The sequence below is a fragment of the Callorhinus ursinus genome, unplaced genomic scaffold, assembly GCF_003265705.2.
Source record: "Callorhinus ursinus isolate GAN/ISIS: 27379988/994484 unplaced genomic scaffold, GSC_fseal_2.0 scaffold66, whole genome shotgun sequence".
In the NCBI taxonomy this organism is placed as follows: domain Eukaryota; kingdom Metazoa; phylum Chordata; class Mammalia; order Carnivora; family Otariidae; genus Callorhinus; species Callorhinus ursinus.
The window spans coordinates 6,038,203-6,061,025 of record NW_027397128.1 but is presented as its reverse complement, the minus strand read 5'-3'; the positions used below and the strand labels follow the sequence as shown (position 1 = coordinate 6,061,025).

Sequence of the window (22,823 nt, the reverse complement as noted above, 5' to 3'; positions counted from 1 at the left end):
GGTACTCACATTTATTTATTCATTCAACAACAAAAAATTATGCAGCACCTACCCTACGCTCGTAGCCCTATATCTGATGTCTGTTCACGGGGAGAAATGAGTTCTCTGCAACTGACCAAATGACCAAAGGTATTTCTAGGCATGGCCTCTGGCCTCCTCTCTCCTCCCCTGGAATCGAATTGTCATTGGGAGACCCCCCCACACAGCTGGGCCTCATAAACAGAAAGGCAGGCCACTTGGTGGTAGGGCGCCCTGGGCTCCTCGTTGTCCACCTCTCTCCCCCATCCACTCTGGCTCTGGAGATCCCTCGTCAACCCCAAGCCCTTCCCACTCACTTCCCACACCAGAGCTTCATTCACGTTTCTCTACACATGTGTGCCAGGGGGTGTCACAATCTCGGCCCAGGCTGCACCTAAGTGGGAAAAAGTGCAGGTGAGTAGACAGCTGGAAGGAGCTGGGCAAGCAGAGGCGGCGTGTGTCCCTGCCATCAAGTGCAGGGGCGGGGGTGGGGGGTGGAGACTAACTGGGGGCTGGAGAAGAAAGCATGAAGAGAGGAAACCTCAAAGGCTCCTGAGCAATAGGGGCTGGGAAGCCAAAGGAGTAGCACTTACCTGGAGACCCTGAGACCCTGAGCGTGATGCTCTTGCCCTCCAAGAAGGACCTTAAGATTGCCCTGGAGGTTTTTGCTCTTTTCCAGTGGGTCTTGAGTGCCTTTATTATGGGTGAGTCTTCAGCCTTCCGTAGGGTGACCACCTGCCCTGGTATGCCTGGGACTGAGGGGTTTTAAGGTTGAGCAAGGTTTTGAATGCCAAAACCTGGGTTGTCCCAGGCAAATCCTGATGACTGGTCACCTCAGCCTCTCACCTGACTTGCCTGGGAATGGTACTCATGAATCTCTGAGTGTAGTACACGAGGGTATGTGTGTGTGCACATATGGGCATGTGCCTAGCAGGGGTGCATCTGAGTGTGTGCAAGTAAGCCTTGATGCAAATGTGTATGGTGAGCCCTCCTGGGTCTACACTGGGGCATGCAGGGCATGTTTGGGGAAGATGGGGAGCAGTTCCATTGAGGATACCCAAGGAAAAGGACTTAGCTACAACCTCATGCACTTGAACAGGCCATCCATGGGGGAGAGCTGCCTGGTGGCAGCCGGAGGCTCTGAAAGCCCATTGCCCAGAGCAGTTCATCCACTTTCTCCCACTGTCTACACCACAAATACTTTGTGGAAGTTACATATCCACTGGACGCTGTGTTCTGGGTGCTGAAGCAAAGCAGCCCTTTGTGTGTGTGGGGGGGGCGGAGGCTGGAAAAAAAAATTCTCATTTGTCAGGTGGTCCTAGGTGAGGACAAACTGGAGGCAAGGGTACGAACCAAATGACCTTGTTAAGATATCTGGGAAGGGATATCTTAACTAGAAGGGAGGGGGGTGGGGGGATGGGTTAGCCCGGTGATGGGTATTAAGGAGGGCACGTACTGCATGGAGCACTGGGTGTTATATGCAAACAATGAATCATGGAACACTACACCAAAACAAAACAAAACAAAACAAAACAAACAAACAAACAAAAAACTAATGATGTAATGTATGGTGATTAACATAACATAATAAAATAAAAAAATGCAAAAAAAAAGATATCTGGGAAGAAAGAATGCAGGTAGGTCTTGGGAGTCTGGAGCTTGCCAATGAATAGGGAGAGTGGGCTAGAGGACAGGGAATGGGAGGCTCAGAGACCTGCCTGGAATGGGCAGCAGGACCCCTCTGTGCTGAAAAGAGCAGTGTTAACCTAGGAATGATTAGCAGTCAGAGCTGGAAGAGACCAGCAGAAAGGAATTCATATGTATTAGGTACTTTGTACCAGGTATTTTCACACCTATTATTTCCTTGTAGGCTCCTGCCAGCCTTATGAGGTAGAAGCTATCATTATGCATAATAATATATACTAATAGCTACACACACATAATAAGCACGAACACTCATAATATTAGCTAACATTAATTGCACCCTTTTCTCATGTCAGGCACTGTTCTGAGCCCCTTGTGCGGCTAATAACTCCATTTGTACAGATGAGGGCGCTGAGGCGCATGAGGCGTTAAATGGTCTGTCCAAGATCACACAGTTGAGGAAGCAGAGGAGCTGGCCTGGGAGTTGAGCCCACAAGGACCCGATTCCAGCCCATGAATCTTGCATCAGCTCATTCACTGCTGATCCTCGAGGCTGGGTCTGGACATGTCCCTGGAGCACATGCTAAGCCAGAGGCATGCTCTAATTTGTAATTGCCTCATTTTAAATTTCTGTTAACTGCCCATTCTTGACCTTTGCCTGTTTTTCTCCCGAATGAGTTGACTCTTGAAGGGCACATAGGAAGTAGGTGAGGAAGGAGGAGTGTTCAGGTCAGAGAGTGGGTAACCCGAGACAAGGCTAGGAGGAGGGAGAGTATAAAGCATTCAAGGAGCTGCCAGTGGCTAAGTGGGATGAGGGCAAGAGGTCCAGAACTGATGCTCAACACTCATCGAATAAATGAATGGGAGACAGAAGAAAGAGGACGCTGGAGCAGCAGACAGGGGACAATTGTGCAGGGCACTGTCAACTAAGGACAAGAGGTTGGACTTTTTCCTGAGGGCCATGAGGAGCTGTGATAGGGTTTGGCACAGGGCGACAGCTTCAGGTTTGAGTTTTCAAGAGATCACTCTCGCTCTGTATAGCGCACTGGTTATAGGAAGAGGCCATTGCAACCATCCGGGTGAGAGAAGTGATTTGGACCAGACCAGTAGTAACTGGAATGCAGACAAGAGGGGAGAAAAGGGGAGATTGGAAAAATTGGAATAGAATTAATACAGCTTGATGATCAGAAGACATGAGTGAGAGAAACGGAAGAGGCAAGACGGAGGGCTTAGGGCCTGATGTGAGCTGGCAGAGGAGGCTGAAGGAGGGTAGTGGCCAGAAGGAGCAGGAGTACAGGGAGAAAACCGTCCCAGGGAGCCCTTCATTAGAGTCCGACTGTGGGGCGTACAGAGAGGTACTGTGGAGCAGGCAGAAGGGCTCTAGGCCTGGGCCTCAGGAGATGGGGGTTCCAGTGCCCCCCTCCTCTTGCCAGCTCACGCGGGCCGGGTGGAGCAAATGGTGCCTTGGAGCCTTCCCAGCTCTTCACCTTGTGCGTGGAATCCTATCTCTTTGGGCCCTGAAGGCCTAGAGGGGAGACCCTCACGCTAAGTCTGTGAGGAAGAGAAGGCAGACAGATATTGACAGTGTGAATCCCAGTTGGCAGATATGAAGTTCAGCGACTTGTCTGAGCTCACACCCATGGGAAATGGCGGATCCGGGCCTCATCTCACTGCCCAGGCACTCCGCCTGAGGCCACACGGCCTCGCAAGATGTCCCCAACACTGTCTGGGTTGAGCGAAGCCTCGGGGAAACAGGGAGGTCTCTTCTGGACTAGACCCATGCCTCTCTTTTTTTCTCAAAAAAGTCCAATAGTCTTATAAGGAGCACATCGAAAGGCTAAAATGGCTGGTCTTAGATCTGTTCCCTAGAGGCAGCCTCTTTCAACTTTGTTAGCTCTTTCTTCTGGTATTCATCTCCAGGGGTCTACATTTTACTGCTTAACATTTCCTACAGATTACTATAGTATTTCTGACTGAACAACTTAGACGTTGTCACTGACTTCCTGGTATGGAAGATGAGAATTTGGCTCTACACACTGTTGCTGGATCTTTCCTCTTCCTCCATGCTCTCAAGACTGTGATAGCACAGGTTTTGGTTCAATGCCTATGACTAGGAACATCCCTAGCAGAGCCATTTGGTGTACTGAGAGCATGCTTCCTCGCTTGTTGCAACTTTCTGTTTTCTCTGGAACTCATAGTCCCCTCGTTTTAAATTTTTTTTGTTATCTATTAGATAGCTATTGACTACGAATTCATCTTCAAACTCTCCACAGACACAGTAACCTCTCTGTATGTGTGAACACATCAGGAACCTATAGGTCCTCCCCCGCTGTTTATTTTCTGGAGGGCATGGCTACTGGAGCCCAGCATCCTCCTGTTACGCAACATGGTCTTCTTATGCATGGCTCTCCCTTCCAGGCCCCTGAGGCATCATGGGTGCACAGTTTAAGAAGGTGCTCACTCTCCAGGTTGTGCAAGTGTTGCATCAGTACTTGCTTGATCCCGGGAGTGTTTTCTTAAATTTTGTGTCCTAGGCACCTGGCTTGCTTCACCCTAGCCCTGGCCCTGGTCACTTCCTTCCTTCGTTGGCTCTTTTTGCTCCTCCTGGATCCCATGCCTTCCTCTGTCTTGGTTGACTCCCTTATCTTGATGGAGCACATCCTCCAGTAGTTTCCTGAGAAAGAGACATGGGAGACAAACCATCTGAGACCGTATGTCTGAGATCGTCTTTATTCTCCTTTCATGCTTGATTAATAATTTGGCTGCATACCGAGCATCTTAGCTGTCTGTGTCTAGTGTTAAGTGTCTGAGGCTAGAGTCTCTCTGGGTCCATTTTGCAGAGAGTAGTCCTCCCATTGTCCAACTGTGTAGGGGAGGGAAGGGGACCTGGAGCCCTAACTACCTCTTTGGTAGACTGAAAGTCAAGCCCTGTGCCTCACACTGCTTTTGTGTCACACCTGCTGGCTCGAGATTCTGAGTCTTTCCCAGATTCTCCAGCACAAACAGGCTTTGCTCTTGTGGCCATTCCCCTGGCGGGTGACCAGATTTCAATTTTGTTTGTTTGAACTCAGTTACTCCCTCCTTCATCTACTTTCCAGCATGCAGACGTTTTGCTGGTGTCTCTCATCCACTGTTGTTGGTATCTCTCGAATTCCTTTTCTCATTGCAGAGCTGTGTCTTTTAAAACACCCTTAGGGTTGATGTTTATAGCAGCACTGTCCACAATAGCCAAACTGTGGAAAGAGCCAAGATGTCCATTGACAGATGAATGGATAAAGAAGATGTGGTGTATATACACAATGGAATATTATGCAGCCATCAAAAGGAACGAGATCTTGCCATTTGCAACGACATGGATGGAACTGGAGGGTGTTATGCTGAGTGAAATAAGTCAATCAGAGAAAGACATGTATCATATGACCTCACTGATATGAGGAATTTTTAATCTAAGAAAAAAACGTGTGTTTTGCGGGGGGGGGGGGGGGGGGGGGGGGGGGGGTGGCTGGGTGACAGACTTTGGGGAGGGTATGTGCTCACCATAGTGAGTGCTGTGAATTGCGCAAGACTGTTGAATCACAGATCTGTACCTCTGAAACAAATAATACAGTATATGCTAAAAAGAAAAGAAGAAGATAGCAGGAGGGGAAGAATGAAAGGGGGGAAATCGGAGGGGGAGCCGAACCATGAGGGACTATGGACTCTGAAAAACAAACTGAGGGTTCTAGAGGGGAGGAGGTGGGAGGATGGGTTAGCCTGGTGATGGGTATTAAAGAGGGCACATTCTGCATGGAGCACTGGGTGTTATACGCAAACAATGGATCATGGAACACTACATCAAAAACTAAGGATGTAATGTATGGTGATTAACATAATAAAAAATTAAAAAAATAATAAAACAGTCTTAGGGTAATTTTCATGAGCCTTGGCAAGCAGTCAAGATAAAAAAACAAAAACAAAAACTGTGTCTAGTCTGCCATGCTCAATTAGAAGTGTGTCCTGTCTTTTCTAGCCTTTGCTTTTATCCACTTTCTCTCACGCGGTCTTATTCACAGCTGTTTTAAAAACGGAGTCCGGGGGCGCCTGGGTGGCTCAGTTGTTGGGCGACTGCCTTCGGCTCAGGTCATGATCCTGGAGTCCCTGGATCGAGTTCCGCATCGGGCTCCCTGCTCGGCAGGGAGTCTGCTTCTCCCTCTGACCCTCCCCCCTCTCATGTGCTCTCTCTCTCTCTCTCTCTCTCTCTCTCTCTCATTCTCAAATAAATAAATAAAATCTTTAAAAAAATAAAAAAATAAATAAAAACGGAGTCCGGTCATAATTCTGAGTGGGTGTGGCTCCCGAGGACTCGTCTCCATGAAGTCCATCCTAACTACTCTACCCTACAGTGCTCCTGTCTTACCGGAGCCTAACACAGCCCAGTACCTTATTGGGTCCCAGCTTGCATTGTCCTTTGTCTCTCAATTGCCAACTTGTGCGCTCCCAGCCTGGCAGAAGTTGGGTCTTCTCTTTCTCTGGTATTCCTTCCACTGATGCCTCGCAGAGATCTGGAGAAGAAAATGTGAGGTGGAGGAAAACCGTTCCTGGCTCCGTCCTTCCCGGACTCCCAGCCTCCGATGGTTAGATTGGAGCGGCCCATCGGTGGCTCCCTGCCATGGAGCACAGCCCAGAACAGGGTCAGAGCAGGTCCTGGGGAGCAGAGGGCTTACTGCATGGGGCACAGCTGCCTTCCAGATCGGAAACAGGGCCCCCAGGACAGAGAGGAGATGGAGGGCTGGGGACAGGTGCTAGGGTGACGAAGCGAGAGTGTTCAGTGAGAGTGTGTGTAACCTTGGGGTGGAGAGCCCCCAGAGGGAGGGCAAGTATGGAGGACTGTTCACAATTCATTGACTGTGGGCGGGGCTCCCTCCAGGAGTCACCGCAGGCTTTGTCAACCTCTACCTGGTGCTGTTCACGCCCTACTGGCCGGTCACTGTGCTCATTCTCACCTGGCTGGCTTTCGACTGGAAGACCCCCCCCCCCCAGCAAGGTAAGGGCCCCTCTGGGGCTGTGCTGTGACCGGCCACATGCTCTTCTCTCTCTTATTCTGATAGTCCTGAGAGGCTCTGGGCAATTCCCAGGCAGCCCTTTAGCCTGTCCCTCCCTCCCTGGGTTAGAGAAGCTGAGGGAAGGGGCCTTTTCAAAATGTTGCAAAGGCCCAGATCAGAACTGGAGTGGGTGAGGGGAAAAGCAGCTAAGTAAAGCAGCAAGCTAGGCCTGTCCCAAATTGGCCCTGATGTGACATCGCTCATCCCGGTTGTCACTTCCAAGGCCAGGCAATAGCAGGCGGTGAGGGGCCACCCTGTGGCTGGCCCAAAGGGGCTCTGAAGAAGATGGTGGGGGTGGGCAAAACGTGGCTACCTTGGCTCTGTTTTCAGGTGGCCGCTGGTTAGCCTGTATGAGGAGATGGTGCATATGGAAACACTACTGTGATTACTTTCCTCTCAAGGTGAGTAGGCCCAGGTCCCCCTACTGGGGTCCTGGGCCCAGCCCCAACCCTGGTGCCAGCAGTTGGGCCAGGGTGGAGGTTGGGGGCGTCATTCCATTCCCATCGAGACCCATGTGAATGATGCTCCCTGTTGTTGTGTGGTACCCAACTGCCTCGCAGGACATAGCAGCCCTTTTCCTTTCTGGTCTCTGGCTCGAAGAGGAGTACTCCTCTTTGCCTGTACCTGTCCTGACTCCACTCTCCTCCACAGCTTTTGAAGACTCATGATATCTCCCCCAACCACAACTACATCCTTGTGTGCCACCCTCATGGGCTTTTTTCCCACTCATGCTTTGGCCACTTTGCCACAGACACCTCAGGCTTCTCCAAGATCTTTCCTGGTATCACTCCTTATATGCTCACACTGGGAGTCTTATTCTGGGTGCCGCTTCTCAGAGATTATGTCATGTCTTCAGGTGAGTTGGCCCCTAAGACATAAAGCCAAAGGAAACATGGCTCCCCGAGGGAGAAGTTTTGGGGGAATGGGAGAGAGCAAGGCCAACTCGGTGGTCCTGTCTGGTCTTAGAAAGCTACCTTAGGCTCACCCGCCTGACATGAGGCTCTCCCCTCCTTTGAAGCGGTAGGGAGGAAAGTTAGGAGGTTTGGGAAGTGGCCAATGAGCTTTTAGTGTTTTTCTGCCCCCTGCCCCCCGCCCCAACCAGGGGCCTGCTCTGTGAGTCAAGCCTCCATGGATTTTGTGCTCACACATAAAGGCACAGGCAACATGCTGGTTGTGGTGGTTGGTGGCCTGGCTGAGTGCAGATACGGCTTGCCAGGCTCTACCACCCTGGTCTTGAAGAATCGGACTGGCTTTGTACGCATGGCCCTTCGTCATGGGTAAGGACAGCTCTGGTCCAGAATGGGGAGAGGGGCTCCGAAAGTCCAGCACGGAAGGAGTAAGGGATTTTGAGGAAATGATACCTAAAAAGGGAGGTGGAAAACTGCTTCTGTGCTGGAGTAGAGATTGGGCCGGGTCCTCGGGGCATTTTTCCTTATGAGGAGAGGCTAGAGGGCCAGCCCTCGGCTCTTCTCCCTCACCCTAGTGTCTTGTCTGGGCCAGTCCCTCTATAAAAGGCCACTGGCTGCAAGCTCATGTCAGAGAGAACCAAAACTGCTGTGGAGATAAAGGGGAAGAAAACGGAATGAAATGGCCCTTGGGTCTTCTCTGCCAGTGTTTCAGACCCCTGGGTTCACAGGAGGGTCTGGGACTTGCTTCCTTTAGCTTGCTGCTACTTTGCCTCCACAGGCAGCCTGGGGTAGACAGTGGGGCCCTCACACTTAGCCCGGATCTAGGCCCAGCTAAGTCACGGGCCGAGAAGCCTAGAGGCAGACCCAAGGGCCGCTGGTAGTCAGCACATCTGGCCATCGAAGGATATGCCTTTCCTCTGCTGAGTTCCTCTAATCCCTGCCTATGCCTTTGGGGAGACAGACCTCTATGATCAGTACATTTTCACTCCTGGGGGCTTGGTGAATCGCTTCCAGAAGTGGATGCAGCGTATGATACACATCTACCCTTGTGCTTTCTATGGGCGTGGCTTCACGGAGAACTCCTGGGGCCTACTGCCCTATGCCCGGCCTGTAACCGCCGTTGGTGAGTGAGCCCGTCCCCTAGGAGCCATCTCTAGGATATGGGATCCAGTTCTGGGGCTGGACCTTGGCTCCAGCCATGTCCAGAGGCAGAGAGGTGGACTAGGATGAGGGGCATGGTGGGGATAAGGGCGGGGAGACCCTGGGCTTGAGGGTCGAGGCCCATTCGGAGGAGTGAGCTATTCTGATGCTTTCCCCCTCTCCTTCTGTTTCCCCGGGCAGTCAGGAAGCCACTACCACTGCCTAAGATTGAGAACCCGAGCCAGGAGACGGTGGCTAGGTACCACGCACTCTATATCGACGCCCTGTGCAAACTCTATGACCAGCATAAGACCAAGTATGGCATCTCAGAGACCCAAGAACTGGTGATCACTTGACAGACATCACCAGCAGCTTCTCGGCCTGGCCGGAAGGTGTAGAACCTGTGAAACAGGAGGACTAGTGTCACATGTGGGCCTCCTGCTCCTGATTTGGCAAGTCCTCAATATGAGGCTGTCCTCCAGGCCCCTCTTCTTCCTTCATCTCTCACTGCCTTCCAGCTCTTCTCTGCCTTTACCTTGGGGCTACAGGGGAAACAGCCCCAAAAGGCAGGGAAAGCCCTAGGTGAGAGGTATCCTGAAGTCTCCCTCAGGAAATAAAGAAAATAATATAGCTCCTCTTCTGATACTGCTTGTGGTCCAACTCTTTGCTTTTAAGGGCCTAGGATCCCTGTTCATGGCTTTGCTTCTTTCAAGCAGCCCCATCTCCTGGCATCGAGGCTCCTGTGGAACTGGATGCCTTGAGAGACAGTGCGCTTGGGAGTTCAGGCTCCACCGCCTTCAAGCCATGTGACATGGGACAGTCTGTCATCTCTGAGCCTGAGCTTCCTCACCTGTAACACGGGACCCAGAATCCCTCCCCTGATTACCTCAGAGGCTACTGGGAAGGCCAGTGATACTGAATGTGATTGACCTTTGTACATTGGACAGCTACCCCAAATTCTCCTCCTCCAATCACTTTGCCCACTTCCTATCCTTGAGCAGACTCTGTCCTCAATTTCACGGCATCTCTATGTTTAAAAGAAAGTGTACGGTGTAAGATCTTGTCAGCAGCTCTTTGAACGTTGAAGTAGCCTTTCTATAGTTGGGTGACCTTGGGTGAGCCGCTTAAACTTCCCGAGCATTGGTCTCCTCATCCGCAAAATGGGATGAGACATCATGGGGAGCTGGAGGCTGCATCTTCCCAAGCTGTTAGGGGCTCAGGCCTGAAACGTCTGTTATGGATTCTGCAGTGTCAGGCTGAGGGAACCTCCATGCTGTGTCTCTGGCTCGGGACAGCAATTCTTTCCTGCAGGCCCTCTAGCTTACTGGACAGGCAGTGACAGGAAAAGACCTAAGGTGACAGGGATGGGGGCGTGTGTGGTCTGGGGCACAGACAGGATGTGGGAGGTTCTGACAGGAACTTCAGACCTCCTTCCTTTGGTTGCCCCCTCTGAGATGGGTGCCTTGGCCCTTCCCCTAGCTCACGTGTGGCCACACTTGCCAAGAAGCACCTGGCACGTAGGAAGTGCTTAAGTCGATTTCGAGAATAGGGGGGAGGAAAAAAAGCTTTATTTGCAAAGAACGAACCATTAATTTACACAAACTTACATCCCAGTTTATATACATTATATATAGTTTATATACATAGTATCTCACACTGGATGCCGACCCCCCAAAGCAGCACGGGGCCTGCTCCAGGCCATTCTCACCACAAAGCCACCCCCCCCCACCCCAGGTGAAAGTTTTTTGAATCAAGAAATGCCACATCCCGAGTCCCCTTGGAGAGAGCCCCGACAGGAGTTAAAAGAAACAATCTGCTTCCTTCTTTGTGCTCACTGCGGCCTAGGGGAGCCTCTCTGTGGGCAGGGAGGGAGGCTGAGGCAGTGCTGGGTAGCCTCGGGACTTCCTGGTATCGGGCCAGCCCCCAGAGACTTCCAGTCCAGAGACCGGGGCAGGGAGAATGCCTCGGGGCGGGAGAGAGTTCTGATGGCTGCAGCAACTCTTTCCCCTGCCTGGCGGGGCTCCTGAAGGGGGCCAAGCACTTCCAGCCTTGAGTTTGGGGGTAGAAGAAAGGAGGGGTCTGTGCGGGACAGAGACCGCTCCACCCCCTCACTCCTTTGAGTCTGCAGGTCAGGGCTCGTTCACCTTGGCCAGGTCACCTTCCATCTCTGGGCCTCTGGGTCTTGCTCTGAAGGTCCCTGACTCTATTTGCATCCACCGGAAGTTACATAAAACATACGTACTTGCCCGGGGATCCAAGTCTCCGTTTGCCTCCAGGGTTCCTAGCCCTTTCTTGCTTAGGCAAAAGGAATTTGGCTCAGGATGGATGAGTGGGGACAGAAGGCAAAGATGACATTTCCCAAGGAACCAGGAGCTGAGCAGCCCCCAACAAATGCCTTGTACGCTGGCCTCGGCTGTTGAAGCCCAAGCAGCTGGCCAAGGCCCCTGCCATGCCACTCTCCTTCAAACCTCTGCCATCTGCTTGCTCACAGATGTCCTCATCTCATTCTCCACGCTAGCCCCGGCCCTCTGGTGAACTCACGGCAGCGCCATTCCAGACCGTGTATCTATTCCCACATCCTCTCGCTAGTAAATTGCTTCACCCCAGCTGTCTGTTGCTTCCTTCCTCGCCTCCTTCCCTCTAGCTCCTTTTGAGGGGTCACAATGAATACAGGGTCCTCTGTGAAACCTAGCCCCCCCATAATCCCCTCCATAGCTGGACCTCAGGATGGGTGTCAGAATGTCCTTTAGGCCTCTCTCTTGGGCCTTTCCTCCATCAGGAGACATCCTGGCAGAACAAGGCTCTCCGTGGGATGGTAGAAAGAGCCAAGGGGTCACTTAGTAGCTGTGGGAAGTGGACCAGCTCCCGTGATCTGTCTGTAGGGTAACCGGCGGAGGCTCTTGCCCGCAGCAGGGGCTCCGTACACGACGGGGGGGTGGGGTGGGAGAGCATAAGGGGTACAGTTCTGTGGGTACTGGAGGCCTGCTGCTTAGACGTGGTGCCAAGACAATTCTGACCACAGGAGCTGTTTCCCAAAGAAATGCCCTACTCTTTTTGCCACAAAGCCCCCAGCAGCCAAAAGAACATCAAGGAATTACCATCAAGGAACAAAAACGCATGTGTCTGGGTTTCTCTCCGGGATGCTGAAGGGTTTGGGGTCCTTATTCCTATTTTTATTGGTTCTCTCTAGACCGCACATTCAACACAATGCTGCAGCATAATGGAATGGCTTCGGAGGCAGACCTGGCCAAAGCCCCAGGCCTGTGGCTTAAACTGGTTGGGATCCTGGGCAAAGCACTTCACCTCTCAGAGCCTTGTCTACACAATGGGGTTCATAGCATCCTCAAAGGAGATAATGAGAGAGAAAGTACCTTCCAAACCTGAAGGAGAGGATCCCTTCAGTTCTCGCTACAACCGAGGACTATCTAAGGCACTTTCCAGAAGCCTGGGCCAGACACATGCCTCAAGTTCACCCCACCTGGGGTCGCAAGGCTGTCATCAGCAGCCAGATGATGGCGGCATAACCCACCCCTGTTGGCCCAAAACCCACCAAGGGCCGAGCATTACAGTTGTTTGGAAAGGGAAGGTACAGTGGAGAAATGAATACCTGTTCTTGGTGGATTTCAGCTGCCCGAGGGGACTTAAACCATCTCCTCCAAAGGAAACTCACTTCGGGAGTGACAGTAGCACACTGTACAACGTTGGCCTTCCCCAGCTTTGGGCTGGACCCAGCATCCAGAAACCAGGCTGGCCCCTGGCAGTGAGAGATAAGGCCCTTGAATGGTCCCACTATATGATCCAGTGGGGAACTTGGGGTCGGGGGGGGTGTGGTGGGTAAGGTGTTTTTGGACCTGGCTACAGGGCAGAGCCTGGCCCGACGCCTAGCTGCTGGCTTCTCTTGAGCCTGGATTCAGGCAATCAGCACTGGGATCTCTGGTGACTCCGCTATGGCTTTCTGAAGCGAGAGTGAAGAAAGGTGGGTCAGTAGGGCATCGGCTGCTGTCCTTTTGGATAGGGCCTAGGCTAATGACCCCTTGGGTCACAGCAAACTTGAGGAAAAAAACCCCCCGCCCTATCCCACTTCTTGCCCTTTTGGGGTCAGGCAGAAAAGTTCTGCCTTGCTAATGCCCCGGGGGCAGGCTGGGGTTTGGGAATTTTCGTAGGCTATCGTGGAAGCTGCCTAAATATTCGAATTTGAAGGGACTCCTGGAGGTCATCCAGTCCAACCCTTTGCCCCCAGACACAACTCGACTAGATGAATATTTGTGTTGCTTAATAAATGGAAAAATCTCTTTGCGCCCAGGTCATCGAAAGAGTATCCCAGACTCACATAAGCACAGGTCCCAGGTAAGGCACCTGTCTTAGACAGAGGTAGGCTCTGTGGCGAAAGAAGACAGGAGTTCTGGTCAGGCTGGGAAAGGGGGCAACTGGAAGGGAACCCAGAGATTTTTCTGAGCGTGGAACATGGCTGTAAACAAAGTGAAAGGCACGTGGCCCCAAGTATGCCTTCAGGTTCTTGGGCAGGCGGAGGCGTGGCCATTCCCTGCCACTGCTCCAAGAAGGGCAAACCTCCTGTCCCCCAAAGCCCAGCAAGCTGCCGCGAGTTGGCTCTCAGCCCCAGGGGGAAGAGCACCCCCTGGCCCCGACCCTCCGGCAGGCTGCAGCGCAGGGCAGCAAGAAGCCTTCCACTACTGAGGATGCCTGCTTGGCAGGTTTCTCCCTGGGTCTCTGCCACCAGCACCCGCCTTTCCCCTCCCCACCCCTCTGCGTAGGCTTCACCACTCCCCTCCCGCCCCACCCTTGCCCCCCAGCTCTACCCAAGAGAGGAACGGCAGCCCCTAAGGGTGAGAGGCTTGCCCCCACGGTCTGGAGTCCACCTTTGCTTTCTCTTGCCTGCTGCCCCGGAAACCCCATGTTAGTGCAAGAAACAATCACTCTGACAACAGGGACCTTGAGGTTGAAGCGTTGAGCCATAAGCCAGTTGACACACGGAACCAAGGAAGAAGGTCCTCCTTCCTGCAAACTCTGGGGCTCCATCAAACATCCTGTGAACTCAAGGTCATTCTGGAAAGCCAAGCGGGCCTCATCATCCTGATGAATAAATAGCCCCGTGATATTGATCTCTGTGGCTGCGACACCCATAGCACCTCACTCCACAGCAGCACTGAGAGGTTCTGGGAGTCCCGGCTCCCAACCCTGGGGCAGGGGCGCGGGCAGGGACAGAAAAGGGGCAGGGGGAGGGAATCTAGGACGCAGGGGCCTCGCCCAGCCTGATGGCCCCAAAGAAGGTGGTGTGCTTGCTCATATTGATAGAGATGTCGGCATGCACCATCTTCACGGCAATCTTCTGCCGGGCTTTGAGCAGGCAGACCCCCGCGGTGTAGCACGTGTTGTAGTTGGTCTTGCCCGTCTCGATGCTGCGGGTACACTGCAGGAAGGGCTTCTCGTCCACCACCACCTCGTAGCTGGCAAAGTCGGTGAAGTTGATGTAATAGACCTGGGGTGAGAGGCAACAAGAAGGGATTGGGGGAGAGAGGAAGGGGAGGGTGGGGCCCTTCCCTGCGATGGACAGACAGGACCTTCTCAGACGAGCTGCCTGCACACCTTGTGAAGGGGGGCAGTGCCACCTGAGGGCGTGTGAGTTGGTCAACAGGAAAGGCAAGATGATGGGCTGATCCGCTGCGCTTCCCCCACTCCGTGGGGCTCAGGGGGCTGAGCAAATCTCTTTCCAATAGCACGCCGGTTGTCAGCTCTGTGAGGGCAGGAACCAGGCCTTTCTCCCTCCGGTAGCTCTCCCAGCCCCTCCCCTGCCTTCCGCCCTGCTCGGCCCAGCCCTGGCAAGAGGCACGGTGCTCTCTGCACACAGTAGGGGCTCAGTCAGTGCTACAGACAAATGGATACAAATTGACTTCCCGTGCCGTGCCCCAAGGACTATCTGTGGCTGACCTTGGAAGTTGCTGATTCCCCAGAGAGGGCACGGTAACAACTTGCCATTTCTTCAGCTCTTTAGGGCCGGCTGCTCACTCAGCTTGCAGCTTGCCCTCCCCTGTGACTGAATTTCTCTCCCTGATTTTTGCAGTGCCCCTTGGCCCTCTGATGATTAAGGAAACACATCTGGAGAGACGGAGTGCTATACACCAGAGATAAGCTAAAGAATTTGGAAGGACAAAACCCAGGCCCCTGACTTTGTGGCCAGAGGGAGGTGCCAACCCATATTCAGTGGCCTGGTTTCAAGGGGGATTTTCCCAGTTTTCACGGTGTTCAAGGCCTGAGGCCACTTCCAATCTATTCTGGGCCCAGAAAATACCCCACCCAAGCTTTGATTCCCTACTCTCCCCTCCCCCCAAAAAAGGACCTTAGGAGAAATGGTCTATAGGACAATGAGATTATACCCATGTGCCCCTTCTCCCATAGGTCATCCTAAATCACTTTATGAAAGGTTGCTCCTCCATAGGCTCTTTGGGAGGGAGTGGTGTATTCAGGTGCCATATGATTTCTTGGGTCAGGACCCAAGCTGGGCCAGGATGCCTGGTGGGCTGAGCGAATGCTTGTTAACCCACCTTCTCTGGCCACTCTCCCGTGAGACCCTTCTGTTAGCTACGCAGTCCTTCTGTCCATCCGCCTGCTCGCTGCCCACCCCACAGAAGCCCCAACCTCAGGGCTCGTCTAACCTCTAGCTCTGAGGAGCCAACCCAGTGGAGGCAAACAACAGGGGCGGGAGTGGATGGGCAGACCTGGGGAGCAGGCGTGGGGGCAGGACACGGACAGAAACCCAGGGCCAAAAGGGCTGGGAGCATGGTGGCAGGATGGAGGAGGGAATGACAGACACACAGAAAGGTGGACAAGCAAACGGGAGAAAGAGGAAGGAAAGACCGTCAAAAATGGTTTTGAGGTGGAGAGAAAGCCTGCAGGAGCACTATTTAGCATGAAGCTAACGTGCAGGGGAAGCAGCCCTGCAACCGACCCTCCAAGGTCATATACTGACACAGAGATGGAGTTTGGCAGTAGAACCAAACAGCTCATTGGGGAAACAGGGGCCTGGGGCCCAGCAGGAGGAGATCAGATGGCAGGGTGTGGGAGGGGCCCCTGTGCTGTTTTTTCAAGGATAACTGGCCGTGGGGGGGACCCCAACCCAAATAGGCCCTTCTCTCTTTCCTCCTTTCAACTCCCTCCCAGCGTAGTGCCCCCACCCCAGTCCCCTAGAAAGCGGGAAGTTAGCAGGTCTTGGCTGGCTCCACAGTGCCCCTATGTGGCCTGCACCGGATCTGCATTCTGGATATAAGAAGAGTTAGGCCTGAGACCGTACTCACTTCTACCTGACTATAGATGAAGTAGGTGCCGTCCACCAGTACCTCCAGCTCCCCGCTGCGGGGATGTAGCTTAAACACCTTGGGGTTCATGGTGATGCGAGACCAGTCATTGAGCACTCCACCTGAAAGATCTCAGTATGAGAGAAGGGCAGTCACTCAGTACATGTCAGAATAATCTGGGCAATAGAAACAAGAGACATCGAGCGGCATCCCCTCCACCCCACCCCTATCCCAGTGTGAAGTGGAGAGCCCCAGAGGCCAAGCTTTAAGAACAGCATTTGGAAGCAGAGAAAGCGTTCTGTTTGTCAAGCAGCTGCCAGGCCTGCCTCAGGCCCCTGGGGTCCAATTGTCTGTCTCCCTCTCTCCTTTCCTGACCCCTCCATCTGGTAGGGTCTTTAACCAACACCTAGCTGGAGTTGGGGGTGAGGGCAAGAAGAGAGTGGGCATGCTGCCCTATTTTCATTGTTGTTCTGGGGCCTGCGCAGGCAAAATTCAGACACTGAGTGGCAGGCTAGGTCTTATTATTCCATTCTATTTCTCTAGCCATAGCTCCTGAATCCCTCCCCTGTGTCTCAGGTTCGTGGGTTTTGTTCTTCTTTCAAGATTCCTTTTTACAGTTCCTTCATGCCCACTCCTTTCTGGAAGGCTTCCCTGCCTCCCCCCTCCCCGGCCCCCGTCCCCCAGGAAACCACTCAGTCCAAGGAATTGTCTATCCAGAGAACGTTAGGGTTCGGGGGTGAGTCAGACTTCACGGCAGCTGGATTGAGTGGTCACCAGTACTAAGGCCCCATAGGAGAGGGGGATCTTTACGAGAGTGAGGGATAGACCACCAAGCAGCCCAGGGGCTGGCGAGGGTGTCTGGGAGCCGAGGCACCTCTGGTAAAGCATCTGTCAGCCCAACCCCATTGGGGGCAGAGGGGGAGTCCTGCCACCTTTGCTGGACAGTGAGAGCCAGTATGTGAAGGTGGAGGAAAAGCTTCCCTTTCAATCCTGCAGAAAGAGGGATGTTCCTTACTACCACTGGAGGAGAGAATCCAAGCCCTGGGGGCCTTCTCCCCTCAAAACCCTCCATGCTCCACCCAAGAAATTATGTTGTGAATGTCCATCTTTGGCTAGTCTCAGGAGGCCTGCCTCTTGGAGGTGTGAGGAAACTGGCCTTCTGGAATAGGTGCTCATCGTCCCTCGAGGTGATAGTGGGTGGGGACAGGAGTTCGGAAGAGATGCCCTGGCTCAGCCCCTCCAAGTGACTGCTCTGTCCCCCTCCCTTCTGTTTTTGGTGCAACTAAAGATCAGCATTGGCCCCGAGGGGTTGGAACCAGTCTTGTTGTGTGGTAGTGGGAGCAAAATCCGTAGCTTCGGGCATAGACTAAGCATGGAGGCCACACGTCCACCCAGACAAGTCTATTTCCTGCCTGTCTCACTGCTCCCTGGACAGAGGGTGATTATGGCCCATCCAGGGCCCCAGGGCCCAAGGCCCCTGGTCCCAGCAGGATGCCTTGGGTTTTTTTCTACTATTCTGTTCCAACTTCTACTTTGGAGGCCATTACATTTCAGGCATCCAGGTGGCAGTCCAGGATGTGGCTAAGCCCAATCATTAGGGCAGCTCAGCACAGCCAGTTCGGGACGGACTGGGCTCTTAGGAGCTGTCCCCATGCATCAGGTTTCTTAAACTTCATCTACTGTTTCTGCACTCGGAGCCCCTCCCTTCTGCTCCACGCTCCGTAAGCGTCTGGCATCTTGGCTGGCTCGCTGCTTCCTGAGGCTCCTGGGGGTTCAGGCGTTTTAGGCTGTGTGCACCCTGGGGACTGGACATTATTTCAAAGTGCTGTTCTTTAATGAATGTTCATGTCTCTTCAGGGAAGAAATTGAACCTAATCTTTCAGTGGAGTGTATGCACATCACTGAAGTAGCCCAGTGCCGTGGAAAGAGACAGACATAGCTTTGAATCCCAGCTCCTGCGCTTAACTGAGCTCTTGGGCCAGTTAATTTAACTTCTCTGAGCTTCAGTTTCTATTTCTTCAAAAAGGAACTAATAGCTACATCATAGGGTTGTTGTGAGGATCACATGAAATGAAAGACAAGGGGTGCTTGGGTGGTTCAGTCGGTTAAGTGTCTGCCTTCGGCTTGGGTCATGATCCCAGGGTCCTGGGATCGAGTCCCGCATCAGGCTCCCTGCTCAGCGGGGAGCCTGCTTCTCCCTCTCTCTCTGCCCCTCCCCCCTGCTCGTGCTCTCTCTCTCTCTCTCTCAAATAAATGAAATCTTTAAAAAAGAAAGACAAAAGAACGCATGTTGAAAACTCCAAAGGACAGTCCAAATATAAGGCAGTATGATTTCTTATGGTATTATCCATTCTCGCTGGGACTCTGGTTCCCCATCTTTTAAATGCAGGGATTACATTAAGTCAGTTTTCTTTTTAAAAAAATTTTTTTATGGCTTCGTCTTGTTTCATTTATTCCACTCTTCCCCCATGATCCTCTGCCTTGTTTCTCAAATTCCACCTATCAGTGAGATCATATAATTGTCTTTCTCTAATTGTTAAGCCAGTTTTCTTAACCCCCTTAAACCTGTTTCCCCTTCTTATAGATATTAGCATCTCATACTCCCTGGAGAGTCTGACATGCATTCCCCCCCCTCCGCCCGCCCCGAAATGCTTCCTCCACCCGCTTATTGTGGAGACCCATCAGACAAGAAATTAATTTTCTGTAGTTTTACCTTCTCTAGCTTGTATTGTGAAAATGTTGATCAAACTACACATATCCCCTTGGTGACGCTGATACAATCTCCACCTGCCAAGAGATCCCTAATTCCATGATGTCTCAAAGTCCTTTTCGGCTTCCTCATCAGTGATTCTACATGCAATTTGTGTGTAGCGGCCGGTCTAGGTGCAAGCAATTACCCAGGACAGCCAGTAGAGGGCAGACTGCGCAGCGAATGGCCCCCTACCGCCCAGGGTACTCCAAGGGGCCCGGGAGGAGCTAGGCTGGTGACTCCATGAAGGCTGCCGCCGCCAAGGAAGATGGAGAAGCTCCTCTTAGGGGAGAGAGCCTACTTTGACTCTTACCATTCTTGACTTGAATTGCTGACCCTTGGCCCTGCAGATGCACCACAGCTGGCTGGGGGGATGAGAAGGACAGAGAGAGTAGTCACTGAGAGAAATGGCTGCCCACTCAGCCACCAGTTACCATGTTCCCACCTCTGACTTCCAGTCCGCTTTCATTTCCCAACTCGGATCCCTTTCTCCTGTCCTGGGATGCCAGCGACCACATCTCTGCAGGTGGCTGATGTGATCTACAGCTCCGCCACTTCCTGGCTACATGACCTCAGCGGAATGCAGTGCCTCAGAGGAGCCTCATTTCCCTGACTGTGAAATGGGGATTTTAAGAATCTCTGTCTGGCCTCTCTTACAGGGATGTTTGAAGATCAAATGAGGCGATGGATGTAAAATTCCCTGCAAGCCATCGAGCACTGTGCAGCTGTGTAGATTTATGACTGTGGCCAAACAGCTGTCGTGAGGGAGGGAGGCTGAGATGAGAGAAGGCAAGGCCGCAGAATTTGCCAATACAGACAGATTAGGAGGCTCCAAGACAGGGAGGAGCCCTTCAGGCCCTGAAGGCAGAAGCCCAGGCTGGGTTTGGCCTGGAGCTGGTTGGCTGATTTTCAAGCTCCTGATCCCAGGCGGTCTGAGTGCCGACAAGGTGTCTGGTGTGGTTGCGAAGTCGGAGGCTCAGGTGGATAGGCCTGACTGGCAGCTCATTTCACAGGACGACTGAGCTTGGGTATGGTGACCTTCTGTCTTCCGTGCGATGGGGAAAAATGGAAAAATGGCCGTGGCAAGACTGAGTTAAAGGCAGGCCCTGAGGCAAAGCTTTTCTATTCCTAGAGATGGGAGTGAGCAACCTCGGGACCTCTAGGGCATCCTCACAAAACAAAGCCCCAGCAAATTTAATCGGGAGCCACTAGAAGGTGGTTCTAGCCTGGTGGCCTTCCCTCCTCCCCAGGAAGAGAGCAATTCCCAACCAACCTGGTTTTCTCGAGGTCCAGCTTTATCAGCAGCACCTGCAAAATCGGACAGGGCAATCAGAGGGCATGCTCCTTCTTCCCTTTCTCTCCTCAGCTAGTCAGCGAGTGGCGGTGAGCCTGGCTCTGGGCAGCCAAGCCCTGGGAGGATGGGAGAGGAAACTACTTCCCTTCTCTGACTCCTCCCTGACCTGCCTCTTCAGTGGGCCCAGCGTCCAGCAGGGACAGTGGCCTCTCACTAACGTGGGCCCCAAGGCGAGCCTCACCGAGCCCCCCGTAGAGATAGCGGAGAGTGTGTTCCTGCCACTATGGGATCCTGAGACAGTGCCGTTTGCTTCTTTAGTCTTTCGCTCCCTTTCTTGCATGGTCTTCATAGACAGCATTGCCATTTGTAAATATCTTGCTTCTTTGATCATCTCTCTCCTCCCCTGGGACACAAACTCCATGAAAACAGGGGCCACTTATCGATATATCTCTTGCACACAGCAAGGGCTCAGGTTCCGTGGAAAGATGGGGATACAAAAAAAAACACCAAACCCATCCTCTAACTCCATCTCTTACGGTCACAGTAATGCTGATTAGCCCAATTTGAACTATGAGTCAAAGGATCTGAGTCCAGCTACAGAATTTTTGGACCTAGAGAAATCAGCTGTGTAAAGAGTCCATTTCCTTGAAGCCCCAAGATCCAAGAAGGGAGCAGGAGGAGGAAATAACAACAGACCTAAGCTCTGGCAGCCTGACTCCTGTCAGTTCCAATCAGGCAGGTTTGGATTGGCATCTGTACCTTTTGGATGCCCGCCTGGACCCAAGAGGAACGATGCAAACAGATTCAGCGCTATGTGAACGTGCAACGTGGTGGCATGAGGCACTTGGCTCCTCAGTCTTAGCGACCGCATTTGCTTCTTCCCCAGCCCCGGTGACTTGTAAGTTTCCAACTCCCTGGTCACCAGCGACCATTTGTCTACCTCTACGGGAAAGGCACTTCAGAGTTCATGGGATGAGACTGTTCTAAGGCTTGTCATTTCTCCCAGTCCCCAACCTTCCTCTCCATAGCCTGTTTCCAATCAGACGTAAACATGCAGTGCTAGATGCTGGAAATCAGTGCAAACCAAATCCATCCCCCACTGGAGATCTAGTGTAAACCCTCTGGGGCCTCTGGCTCTGGCTCTGGCTCATGGGAGTTTACTGGCTCACTACAGAAAGGCCTAGAGTCAGGCAGGTCTTTGTGATGGAAAGGTCAAGAGCAGGTGGCCTGTCCTTGACAGGTTGGTATACACAAGAAGTTAGAGTAGGTCAGGCCCTACTGGCTTGTTCAAGGTCTAGCTCTCCACTGAGCTAGAGACCTGCTTTTCTTAATGCTCACCAAAGCCATGACTGCCATCGGAAACTGCCCTCAGGATCACCCACACCTGCTCTTGTCAAGTACTTGCAAGGAGCCTAGGGGCAGGTGGAGAGACAGAGGAACTCACCGGAAGGTCCCTGTAGGCCAGGGGGTCCCTGAGGACCAGGTGGACCTGGAGGGCCAGGTGGTCCCATCACAGTTGTTCCTGGAATTCCAGGAATTCCTGGAATCCCTGGGGGTCCCTGGGGTCCTGGAGGTCCTGGAGGTCCCGGAGGGCCATTGGGCCCAGGAGGTCCTGCCTTCTTTCCTAAAAGACAAGATTCAGTGTTACATTTGTAGTCATTGACTGATAACAAACATATTGTCAGGAGTTCTCCAGATTTCCAAGGACACGAAGTCAGCCCTTTGAGAATTCTGGCTGTTAAAGAGGTGAACACCTCTATTATACAACACACACACACACACACACACACACACACACACACACACACACACACTCTCCCTATCCCCTTTCATGAATAATTACTTCCAGAGCTGGTTTGAAGATATAGAAATAAATGACCCTCAAGGAGCTCAGTCTACTGGGGAAACAGACACAGTCACAGGAGACTCTAAGTGCCATATGAGTAGTAGGGACAAAATGCTTAAGAGGTCAGAGAAGGTTTCAAAAAGGAGGTTACCTTTCAGCCAAGTCCAAAAGATTAGAATTACCGGACCCGTGGGTCACTTTTTTGAATTGAGCATTGGGCTATCGTTAAAGAGTGTGGCTTTCATGTTTACCGCCCAGTTTGGAGGACTTGATGCAGATAAGAGGGAGCTAGGAGGACAGCCTGACCCTGGGCATAATATCAACACCAGGAAGGTTTCCTATAGAAGTTGGGATGAGGGGCGCCTGGGTGGCTCAGTCGTTGAGTGTCTGCCTTCGGCTCAGGTCATGATCCCGGGGTCCTGGGATCGAGCCCCGCATTGGGCTCCCTGCTCCGCGGGAGGCCTGCTTCTCCCTCTCCCACTCCCCCTGCTTGTGTTCCCTCTCTTGCTGTGTCTCTCTCTGTGTCAAATAAATAAATAAAAATAATTAAAAAAAAAAGAAGTCGGGATGTATAGGAACTAGGGGTTGGTATAGAGGTGGTGGTAGCCGGGAATGAGGAATGGAAGGAATTTGGGAGATGAGAGGTGGGGGGGGGGGGGGGGGGGGGGGGAGGGAGGGAGAGAGATTGAAGGAAAGAAGGGGAGGTGGAGAGTAGAAAAAGCTGAGGAGGCAGTTGGCAGGTTTTTGCTTTCTCGGCTGACCTCTCTAAACCCTATTTTTAAAGATCTCTGGGAAAGGCAATTCTGTAAACTCCCTTGGTAACATGTTCCTGT

At 52.5% G+C, this 22,823-nt stretch overlaps 2 protein-coding genes across 3 annotated transcripts in view; one reads left to right on the top strand and one right to left on the bottom strand.

Moving 5' to 3' along the window:
• The first annotated feature begins 637 nt into the window (after positions 1-637).
• Positions 638-9,147, top strand: AWAT2 (acyl-CoA wax alcohol acyltransferase 2). The gene is made up of 5 exons (XM_073885865.1): positions 638-722; positions 6,569-6,685; positions 7,495-7,599; positions 8,613-8,774; positions 8,993-9,147. The coding sequence occupies exons 1-5, from the start codon at positions 638-640 to the stop codon at positions 9,145-9,147; spliced, it is 624 nt and encodes a 207-aa protein (XP_073741966.1).
• Positions 9,148-13,600: 4,453 nt separating this feature from the next.
• The window catches only part of EDA (ectodysplasin A), a 414,295-nt gene continuing 405,072 nt past the window's right edge, over positions 13,601-22,823 (bottom strand). Inside the window, exons 4-8 of one of the 2 annotated variants that reach the window (XM_025857031.2) lie at positions 21,589-21,768; positions 20,124-20,158; positions 19,164-19,215; positions 16,102-16,232; positions 13,601-14,288 (exon numbers count right to left, since the gene is read on the bottom strand). In XM_025857031.2, coding sequence (XP_025712816.1) covers positions 14,037-14,288; positions 16,102-16,232; positions 19,164-19,215; positions 20,124-20,158; positions 21,589-21,768 — 650 coding nt within the window. In that variant the 3' untranslated portion in view covers positions 13,601-14,036. The remainder of the gene's footprint in view (positions 14,289-16,101; positions 16,233-19,163; positions 19,216-20,123; positions 20,159-21,588; positions 21,769-22,823) is intronic. The other variant, XM_025857105.2, reaches the window with a different exon arrangement.

Coding starts and splice junctions, on each gene's coding strand:
- AWAT2 (XM_073885865.1), top strand. CDS start 638: ATGCTCTTGCCCTCCAAGAAGGACCTTAAGATTGCCCTGGAGGTTTTT. Junction 723..6,568: donor CTTGAGTGCCTTTATTATGG/GTGAGTCTTCAG, acceptor GGCTCCCTCCAG/GAGTCACCGCAGGCTTTGTC. Junction 6,686..7,494: donor GACCCCCCCCCCCCAGCAAG/GTAAGGGCCCCT, acceptor ACTTTGCCACAG/ACACCTCAGGCTTCTCCAAG.